General features: G+C 35.9%; 1 protein-coding gene across 1 annotated transcript; it reads right to left on the minus strand.

Moving 5' to 3' along the window:
• Positions 1 to 1115: 1115 nt before the first annotated feature.
• On the minus strand, positions 1116 to 11195 carry LOC133668432 (protein RRP6-like 2). Its single transcript, XM_062088279.1, has 14 exons — positions 10399 to 11195; positions 8081 to 8236; positions 7559 to 7717; positions 7376 to 7459; positions 6744 to 6823; positions 6509 to 6559; positions 5300 to 5408; positions 4764 to 4846; positions 4511 to 4556; positions 4276 to 4363; positions 4004 to 4173; positions 3189 to 3437; positions 3006 to 3107; positions 1116 to 2528 (listed from the first exon to the last, which is right to left on the minus strand). Exons 1-14 carry the CDS (start codon positions 11083 to 11085, stop codon positions 1872 to 1874), a joined length of 2721 nt encoding a protein of 906 aa, XP_061944263.1. The 5' UTR covers positions 11086 to 11195; the 3' UTR covers positions 1116 to 1871.
• Positions 11196 to 11486: the final 291 nt, after the last annotated feature.

The following is an 11486-nucleotide window of genomic DNA, read 5'->3' on the forward strand; positions in this document are numbered from 1 at the left end:
TCTTATCTTCTTGATTTTCGCGCACGAACCTTTAAATTTTCAAAGCTCCTTCAATTTGTTTTGCCTTCAAATTTGATTCATATTATTTTGATTGTTAGTTGTTCTATTTGAAATGATTTACAAAATTGATTTTTTTTTAATTTCATCCTCCTTTAATTTTTTTCATTTGTTATATTTAATCCTTATTATTTTTATTGTTATTTGTTTTATTTTAAATCCTTTTATTAACTGATTTTTTTTTCAATGTCATTCTCAACATTTGATTTCATTTATTTTTATGTCAAATTTAATCCTTATTCCTTTTATTTTTATTCGTTTTACTTTGAAAAAAATAAATTTTTATGTTTTGTTTTTCGATTTTATTCTTTGACATTAAATTGGCTTGGGTCTAAGCTTCTTAGTTGAGCCCGGGTTTAAAATTTCATGAGTTGCAGGTTGAAAAAATTAACCTAAGTTTGCTTCGGTTTGCTTTGTTTTTTTTTTTTCCTTTCTCTATGCTCATGTTTTTTCAACTTTATCCTTTGGGATTTATTTATTTCTTAGATTTTATCTCTAATTCTTTTATAGCACTTCTCTATTTAATCCAACTCAAGTCAATTAAAACTCGATCAAGGCCTAACCAAAAAGAAAATAGAAGAAGAAAAATGAAATAAACAAATTGTCTAACTGAGTTAACTTATTGTGATCATGTTCATTATTTAGCTCATAAATTTCATGTATTAACCCAAGTCAATACAACATATCTCTATCTTTTCATTTCACCTTCTAAAATGTTTTTACAATTTAAAGAGTATTTGAGACATCGGTAGAGGTTGTTTATTAAAGTGTTTTTCACTCGAAAATATATTAAAATAATTTTTAATTTTTTAAAATTTATTTTTTACATCAACACTTCAAAACTATTCAGAAACACAATTAATTTGAATAAAAACAAATTCAAAAATATACAAAACTACAATTGAAACACCAGGAGGTCAAACACCACCTTAATCCTTGTCCAAAGTTTAAGATTTATGCTAAAGCACCTAGTTAGAGATTAAAGCAATGGATTATTTTTTAAAACCAAATCACCATTTAAACAAGGCAACTACTTTACGATTAATTTTAATCAGATATACTAGTTAAGTTATTTCTTCTCATTTCAAATATTTTATCATATGCGGAAAAAAATAACAGCAATCACATACTTTTGATCCAACTAGCAGCGAAAAGGAGCACCAGGACTCTTAAGACCCAAGACTCGCATGCATCTGCTCATGGTTGACTTTCAAATATAGTATAAGAAAGGAAATTTCATAAAATAGTCACGCTGGACAAGAAAAATGCTCTTCAGAGAGTTTTAAAACGCAAATAATGGAATCGGCAGCGGCCAGTCTCTGCTTTTTGAGTCGGTCTCCGAAGATTCTTCAAAGGTCCTTCCTTCCACCCATCCTAAATCTAGAAGAAACGTGATGAGAAAGTTTTTGTTTCAGCCTTCATCGGCAATGCAAGGCCTTGAACAGAAACCATTCATCTCCCTCCCACTGCGACGAGAGGGCTGCCGCTATGATAAATGCTTCCCACCTTCCCGTTCAATCCCCCCTGCAGTCACAAACAACACAAGCAAGCCTACCACCACCATCACTGCCGATCCAACTTGATCCCTTTTCCACACATAATCTATAGTATAACAAGCCTACCAACCACTCGGAATGAATTCCATGAAAACACAAGCTGTCACCAATGTAGAAGGTGCTTATGATCCGAGGAATCCATAAGAGGAAAATGCTAAGCTCCTTGCTTGGATGGTAACGTGAAAAGTTGTTTTAAATTTCAGAGCACTGACAAGATATTATCTTTAATTGTTTTCTACAACTAGACTCCTAACGCACTCATCGGAATGTTGCACTCCTATTCCCAGTTGCGGGAAAGGCCTGACGTCTTCTGCCTTCGCGAAATTCTCCTGTCTCATCATCCTTTTGTACTGGGACTCCTGGAGAACTTTTTATCTTACCCACAGAAACACGCACGTCCCTCTGATTTTTGTCATTCCCTACTTTCAAGTTTTCTGTCGGGCCATCACCAAATCTGAGTGCAGCAGTATAATCAAATGGCTTCAGCTTCAAAACACTAATTGATTCTCCAGATTCCTTACCTTCTGCAGTTCTTCTATTTTGATTACTGGATTGGAAGCGCTTTTGGGAACTTGTAGACAAATCTGACAGAGAAACAGGTTCCTCAACTTTGTCTGTTTCCAAAGCAGTTCCTGAAGATTTGTCATCCCTGTTGACATTTGTGGTCTTGGAATCATCTCTCTCTGGTTCTCCAATACGAGTGTCTTGTTCCATATCCGAATCATCATCCAACATTATTATATCTTGCAAACTAGAACCAGTGGCTGGGACAGCCAAAGATTCTTCAGGATGTGAAATTTCTGAAACAATGGGCTCTTCTACTACTGGTTTTGGAGGTTCATTTCTGGGCATAAATGAATGGAATGGAAGGTTCACTGAGGATCTTATCTTTTCTAACTTGACCTCTTCCCCGGCCTAAATATTTGTAAAAATAATGTCAAACAGAAGTCAAAAATAGAATAAAAGGAGTTTTAAACGAGGATAAAAGGCAGTTAGATGCATCAAGATGACTTGATAAGTTAAGCATGTTAAGACACCCAAATTGTGTTCCCTGGTATAATTGAGTAGTGGTGGAATTACCAAAGGTAAGGAACATGCTAAATAATGCGGACAGTTCAAAAAGAATTTGTAACAGAACCCCAACCAAAAAAAAAAACACTCTTCAGTGGGAAAAAGAAAAATAACAGATAGAGATGGGCAAGAACATTTCCATTCATGCACCTTCCATTTAGTGTGTGTGATACTGATTTTAATGCCTTTCAAAATTAATGTACTCAGAAACTCAACCACAAGGCAGACCACCCTAGTGAAAGATCCATTTCCATGTTCTGGGTTATGTGAACGCTGTCTAGATTGTTGAAGAGGAAGCAAAGTCAAGGGTAGAATGTTCACCTTTTTATCAGTACCAAGTTTCCTCTTTGCTGCTGCACCCCTGAGAAGGGCCCCAAAAGCACCAGTTGGCTTCTTTAGAATCTGAACAGTTGCTCCAGCAACCTGAGCAGAAAAAGGTGGACATGTTAGTCTAAAGATCTCTAACAAGGGTAAATATCGATCTACTTATCAAATATCTACAACCTTTGCTACTGGAGATGTATCTGAAATATAACTACTAGACCCAGTCTTCACTCCACCATTTTCACCATGATGCTTGGCAGAGCTTTCTTGCCCACCTTTGCCAAGTTCAATAATACCGCTTCCCTGCTTCAGAAGCCCCCTTTTCAGCTGCACAGAAGTTTCAGCAGCCACACTGCCATTCATTCCATTGCCACCATGAACGCTTTTTTCTTCACAACCATCATTAACTTCTATATCTTTTTGTGAGGCCTTCAAAAAAATATCTTTCAGTTATCAAATAAACCGGCACTAAGGGGAGAAAAAAGTAAAAGCAACTCTCCAACTTAGTGGGAAACATGATTACAACTTTACATCCAAGGACCATCAGAATTCAAGCAGTTATTAAACAAGCCCAACCATGCAGTCAATTCAGATTGACCTGGACTCATTCTGCTTGCCCAACTTTTCAAATTAGAGTGCAACTCTGTTAATCTCAAGGGAATAGGTTCGCTTCACTTTAAACACATAAGACCCAGTACTTTGGCTAGAGCATCAAAACCCACTATTTTTTTTCTTTTTTCAAGAATATCAACAGTTTTGTTCTTCAAAACTGTAGTCAAAGCAACACCACACGAGATAGGTTGAATTCTCAGCCTGTCATCATCCAGGGAGTGGGACATGGCCCTCAATTAAATAGTTATTAAATCCATTTCTAGCATGAACTCGTAATTTAGGCATCTTTGTAAGTTAAGATTCATAATAAATTCTAAATTCAGTGCTGAGACACCTCTATGATATATATGTGGAGATCATCAAATATGTGCAGCAAGTCTTACTGTTTCCATGCTTCTCTCCTTTAAATGTTGAACAGCAGCTTCAAAAGCAGCAGAGGTTTGCATGGAATGCCTAATGATGCTAACAACAGAACTAAGGTGTCGTTCAATATATGAGTGCTTTGATTTCAGCAGTCGACGTAATTTGCTAGGCGTAACAGGCATCTCCTTGGCTTTCACCATTTCCAAACAAAAGAAGATTTAAGAGTCAACATTTACCATAAGAATGCAAACAGTCTAAGTTGAAGTTATGACAAATTTGAGAAGATTCTTACCAATTTCAAGAAGAGTTTTGTTTGGCAATATATAACCCGTGCTCTCATCTTCTGCACGGGCAATGGCATCTCTCCACTCGTAAAGCCCCTGGAAATTAAAGAAATGCAGTAGGTAAAATATCCAAGTTTAAACCAAACAGGAGTCTATTATAACTCAGCAACAAAGATGCATCTATTGCAGTGTTAGTTCACTCAATTTGACAAATTAAGTAAATGAAAAAAGGCAACTACTTACTGCAACAATGGCAAGCTGCTGAGCATTGAAACCAGCATTAGGCAACCTAAATCAAGACATAACAGCACCTCAGAAATAAAGTATAGAAATGAAGCGCTGATGGATTATGTTCAAGATATTGTAAATACCAAAGAAAGAAAAGGCACAGAAACAGCCAAATTAACAGGAAAAAAAAAAAGCATTGCTGTACAAAATATTACACAGTTCATGTGATGATACATATAATCTTAAAGTAAAATGGTCTGTAACATACCCATACATATTGAGATACGAATTTTCAGTGAAAAGCTCCTTCTCATACAACTGCATGCATACATCATAACTGCGTTTGTAGACCTGTTATCAACAATCACTCACTCGTTAGTAATGTTGTAGTCAACAATGACCATAACCTATTTCTAAAATCATAATCGACTCCAGTAATCAGGTGAAAGAAAGCCTTCCCAGTTCCCATCAAAGATAACATGGAAGAAATCAAGGTTGCAGCATTAAAGGACTTGTAACCACATAAAATAGTGATGCCAAATCCAATGCTCAATTTACAGAAATTCTAGCAATCTGCCATTTTTGGTATGAGTCTTCACTTGTCCAGAGACGTGTGAATAAAAAAAATACAAAAAATATCACCAAGCAAGAATAACGCCGACCAAAATAGAAGACCTAGCTCCCACACAAAACTGAGGAAAGGACAGATGATAGTCACATTCCATCCTCCCAGTCTCTGTCGTCTCATTCTTTCACATGGTTGAACAATCTAGAAAATGCCTGTTGTTTTTATCAAAACCATACCTCTACCAATGGTGGATCACCATTATCATGGTCGCTGTGCTTTGTGAGTAACAATGCCCTCATCAAATCATATATATGCAGCAGATAGTGGGTATCTTCTCTGGCATATCTGTCACCAAAAAAGTCGCCCATTAGATAAATGTAGAGAGTAAACATCGACTACATTTACCTAAACCAACATCAATAATAGAGATGTACAATGATGATAAAACAGCATTAAGAGATATGAGCAAACTAGAAAGACTTCAGAGCACCATGCAAGTCGTAATTCATCCTGTTTCCGGAAAACAAATTGTATATGATGAAGAACAAGCTTACACAACTGGAAGATTATTACAAAAGAAACTTTACCACTAGATGGAACTTTCTCATAAAATACCAACAATGTGTTATTAAACGCCTGAAACATCTTACTCTTCAAAGAGTGAAATTTCCTTCCATTTCCATATCCACTCACTTGTGGTCCCGGCAACCACCACTGGTCTTTTTCTTCCTCTTTTTCTAATATATAGAAAAGTTTAACCAATATGTTTTCTGCACCTCTATTCCTTTTTTAAAAATTTCTCCCATTTTTTTCTCCATGATTTCCTTTTCAATTTTCTCATTCTCCTATTGACAAATTGACATTTACAATTATCTAAATAGAATTTCTTAAACAATATATATATACACACACAAATACAGAATCATCATTGTTCCAGAAACAGATATCTGTGTATCAAAAGCACAGATCAACAGATGAACACTTTTGGCTGGTATAATAGAAAATCAGACATACAAATTGATCAATTTTGATTGAAATATACACTTGACATGAGTGAATAAAACAGCAAAAACAAGAAAATCTTTGTATGTGGGAAAGCTGTCACACTACACTAGCATTATGAGGGGTGGTGAGGTTTTGCATGCAACATACTACTAAGTAGTCTTTCAATATCACACATTCTTGTATCATAACATAGCATGGAAAGTATCCTTGATTGCATAGCTGGAAAAGCGACCTATGCCAACTAGTTGATTATATTTCAAGTCTAGCAAAAACCAAAACTATCATTGACTCCAAATGGGAAAAATGATCCATCTAATTAATCTGAATTCACCAGCACACTTGTTCACTGATTGCATGAAATAGTTGCTCAAGACTCCAGTATATGCTCTGGGTGGCATGTTTGGAAAACAAAAGACAAAATTTCTAAAATATGAATTCACCTGATCATCTCATCAGGAAGAGGGCGTAGTCTCCATTCTGCATTCTGGTATCTACCATGAACAGACAAGTCAACTCTACTGGGATTTTTATAAAAACAACTACACACACCAAACCAGGAAAAAAAAAACACAAACACTCGTTGTACTTTGGTAAATTTAGGCATACAAGTATGTGCAAAGTTATATGAATCAAACCATAAGCAGTGGCAGATCAAGTGATTACATGGGGACCTACTCTTTCTTGGCAGTGACCCCACAAAAGTGATGTAGAAGGTACTCCAAACTATTTCTTTCCAACTTCAGCACTCTCGAGGCCTAGGGATGGAAATAGAAGTGTTAATCAAAAGAGCACTAAATGCTAATGAACATTCAACGAGAAAGGAGAAAAGAAGAAATTATTGAGGTCATGAAAAATAAAATAATTAAATTCTGGTAAATCTATCAGCTAAGATGTGCAAGAATACGGGTCTGACACTTTGTTTTAAAGGGACACAGAAAATTGACTTCTGATCCGTAATTTCCAGAGTAAGACCTCTAGCCTTGCTTGATTCATAGAGGCATATATTGACAACAAGAAACTACATTTTAAATAATACAAAAAATGTCTGGCCTAATTTATTTAACGACAAAAAAGGTGGTGTGTATAAGAAAAATCAAATTGCACAAGATCACACGACATACTACCAGATTGGCACACCCAAACTATCAACTAGCTATGATCCCACTATGATCCCAGATTTTCTGGATAAACCATTGAAAAAACGAGTTTACAGAGTCATTGTATATGATGTTGAAATAAAGAACTGTTGAGTAGCAAGAAAATTAAATCAAGTGGTTAAGAGAAGCAATAAAGTCAAAGTACAAGACCTGTCCAGTGTCAAACAGATTGCAGATATATATGCCAAAGTCACGTTGAAGCCACACAATGTCTCGATCTGCTCCATGCATGACCTAATTAAATTAAATTCTATCACAAATATGACAAACCTGACATAAAAGAGAGGGAGGGAGGGAGGGAGGGAGGGAGAAAGCAGAAATTCAATACCAGACCTTTCTCTTGGCAGGATCCTTGAAAACTTCCCTAAGATATGGGCCAACATGTATTCGAAGTTTTAATGTATCAACAATAAAATCCTCGGTTCTAGTTGAAATTTGCATCAAGCATGTCAATCCTTGAAAAGATCGATACTGATTGTGCTCCAAATCAACCTAGCCATTGGATCAAAAAAGGTTATACTCCACAATTTGTAAACAAACAAAGAAGCAAACGTCAACATTGAACTGGCATGTAGGACATACAAAACAATTAAATGAAGCCATCATCTATGACTGAAGTTAGTTTACAAGTAATCCTATAAAGTAACATATATGCCCATTAATTGGACCTTCAAGAGTGATTGCAAAATTTTATGATAACAAAAAAAGTAATCACAGGAGGAAAGCAGCAATACTGTAACACAAGGTTGTGCATTTGAGGACTCGAGAAAGAAACAAAATGGCATTCATACAACTTCTAGTTTAGTTATTCAAAGGTTATAACTAATAATGACAATTGAAATACTCAGTTTTTACTGCAAATTCATTGACACCACGCAATTTAGCTGCCAACTCCTTCAAATCCTTGACTTCTTCGACTAGCTTAAATGGAGTACTCTCTGTTGGAAAAGGTGGTGCAGGCTCAACATCCCCAATTCTTTTATCCACAAAATCAAGAACAGACAGCTTTTCCTATACACATGAGAGAGGAATAATAAGAAGCTAATTAGTCTTCTATCTTCAGAAATCATAACCAAATAATACAAGAATGAAGTAAGCAAAAAGCTACTGATGTGGAATGAGAATAACAAATGAATAGCTAGATCCAAACCATATCACATTGGTAAACAAATTCCAGACAGCATCAATATATAAACAAATACAACCAACGGCCTTTCAAACCCTTATGATGTACCAAAACATAGTCAATGATGTAACACGAACATATATTCTGTTGGACAAATAGAATCCATTACAAATTGATACATAACCATGCATAGCACACACATAATCAGAAGGCCACCTGATCATGTAAATGGATAAGGCAAACAAATAGCTCATTCATGAATAGAACAGTCAGCATCTGTCTTAGCTACGAATTCTAGATGTGATGAAAACCTATGGGTGATTCAGCATTGCTTCACATCCCTCAATCAAGGTTGCTCAGGCTGGGAGGGAAATAGAAGAACCCAGCTCCTGTCAAAGGAAAGGTTTCCCAGTCATTGAAATTACCTTTCAAGGACATTAAAACCTTCTGGCACAGAATATTGCCAAAAAAGCAAATTAGAAGGTATGCTGCTCTTATGCATGTTACTAGACAAGCCAGGGCAATTTGTAAGCAATGCACCCAACAGATCTCATGGGGGGCAGTTCCGCACCTAGAAAGTAAAGTAACAAATGAATCCTGAGGACATAACTGGGAACTCTTTCCAAGCAAAAAGAGGAAAGTGGAGAAAGGGTAGAGGTAAATATTGAACACATTAGAGTGAGTTTCAGGTAAATCAATTAAAATTAACTTCATTCACTATGTCTGCAGCTCGGGAATCATTTTACAGGAAATAGTAACATCAAATAATTGTAAAGAACAAAAAATAAAAGCTAGATATTTAAGGTGTTCAGAGCTACTTAAGGTAAAGATCAAGGTTGTTCAAATTACTTTCTTAAGAAGGCTTGATGGAGTGTCTAAAATATCAAATCATAAATACCGAAAAATTTTACATACTACTAAAATTATGTTTTAAAAATATAAATATAACTAGAATAAGTTAAAATGTGCAACTCCATACTTCCCTCACCCATCCTGTCTTTGAGTTTTATGTCCACACTTTTGATCTATATTTTTAAGAATATTAAAACTACTGAATTCCAGTATTCCTTAATATTAAGTCACATATAAAAAGGATTTTTGTAGAAAAATCAGCTGGTTAATAAAACACAGTTATTATATGTAAGATAAGTTATTGATCAAGGCCATCAAATTAACACTTGATTTGGTCCATAATCAAATCAAGCCCATGAAAAGACATTTCTTCAGTGTTGAAGTTTTTCAAACCATTTGGTCAAATATCCAAAGCTCAATTACCAAATAATTGAGAATATAACGAGAATAAGTTAATGCACTGCCAGAGATTTTAAAGAGTTTGGTGTTTCAACTGTTCTCATTCTAGTACAATTTTTTTGAGGGTAAAATTGTCGGGTGAATTTTGGAAAGCAAAGGTGTAGAATTGTGTGATCCAAAAAGCAATCTGGATAACATTGGTAAAGATTGCAGCAAGAGATGCTTTTGATGGTAAAGATCAATAAAACTTCTCTGAATACAGACACTATACAAAGATTACATTTTATATAGTAATCAAAATATTTAGAGATGCTAACTGATCAGAAGTCATTCAATGTGCTTGATAAGGAAACAACCACAGAGACCCAAAACATTTGTAAAAGAAGAGCCATTAGAATAGAAAATTTTCTGAAAGAGGGAGTGGATTTTTCACTTCTTCAACCATGTATGCAGATGCTAGCCACATTGCACAATTTTTACCAAATACAATCAACAGACTGCTCAAAAATATGAATTTATCTAAATTAATTTTTAACACTTCAGCCCTTCCTTACAATTACTATCCAATTGACTACTCACCACCACATGGGTTAACCCTGCCATACATTATATTGTAATTGGTAACATTTTTAGTCAATAATACTTGAGAAAAGCCTTAAAGATACACAATTCTGAATGCATGCTTTACAGAAGTCTAACATTACAAATATAATAATGACCGTGAAAAAGCAGATTAACAATGTGAATCAAACCATATAACACAATTTAGAAATCTAAAAACGTGTAAATCACTAACCAGTGGATGAATAGCCCTCGACCCATCTTCGCTTCTCTCCAACCAAACATGCTCAAAACTCCTATTCGAATTATTAACCAAAATATTATGCTCCTCTTGCGGCCTTCTTATCGTAGGTATATGAAACGGGACCTTCGCCTTATTTCCCAAAATCCCCTTCTTGTTATCCGCCACTTTCACTCCTGAGTCAACACCAGCACAACTCGCCGAGTCATCACTCAACGCTTCCTTCATTAACCTCTTATTCTTCTTCCCAAGCACCAATTGAAACCCATCCTCATTATCCACGTCCACAACCCGACCCGTTTCTTCTCGGACTCTCTTGAATTCATCAATTGAAGTATCAAAACGCTCAAAAATCTCGTCGTTTACATTCACCAACCAATCATAAGCCTCGTCGATGTCAACATCGCTAGGGAACTGTAATTTCTCTTTGAATAAATCATTTGAAGAGGAAGACCCGATTGATTCGAGTAGCGACTGAGATTTCGCTGCGATTTCCTGAATCGGGACCTTGAATTCGTCGAAGTTGTAGTAGAAATGGAAGTCTTTGTTCGACGGAATCGCGCGAGAGGAGGCGGAGAGGTTCGAGATTGAACTGGATAAATGGGTAGCGGTTAGGGTTAGTAAAGTTTGGGGTTTTGGGGGGCATTCTTCTTCTGCCGGTTCGCCGTCGTTTTGGGTCATCGTTTTAGTGATGAGGGAGAAGGGTAGGAGACTCTTGTTAGGGTTTTAGAGGCGGGGGTTTAGTTAGAGCTTGGGCTTTAAGCGCGTGACATTTTCCATGAGAGTGGTCTGTTTCAGTGTTATAACTTATAGTGGGAAAGAAGGAGAAGTTTTGTGTCACGTGACATGAGTGAACAGCACGTGGACACTGATAAAAACAGGGAGAGTATGTGCATTCTGTGAATTTTTTGCATGAGGGGGCGGTTTTTGGCATGGGCAATGGACACGTATTCCTTGTGAAATTTAGGAGAAATTATTATTATTATTACAGAGAGATTCTAAATGCAATTCATGTGATGTGTTTCATTTTTTTTTCATTTTTTTTCCTTGGTTACATTCGCATGAAAAGCAATATTAATAAT

This window comes from Populus nigra, chromosome 11 (assembly GCF_951802175.1).
Source record: "Populus nigra chromosome 11, ddPopNigr1.1, whole genome shotgun sequence".
NCBI lineage: Eukaryota > Viridiplantae > Streptophyta > Magnoliopsida > Malpighiales > Salicaceae > Populus > Populus nigra.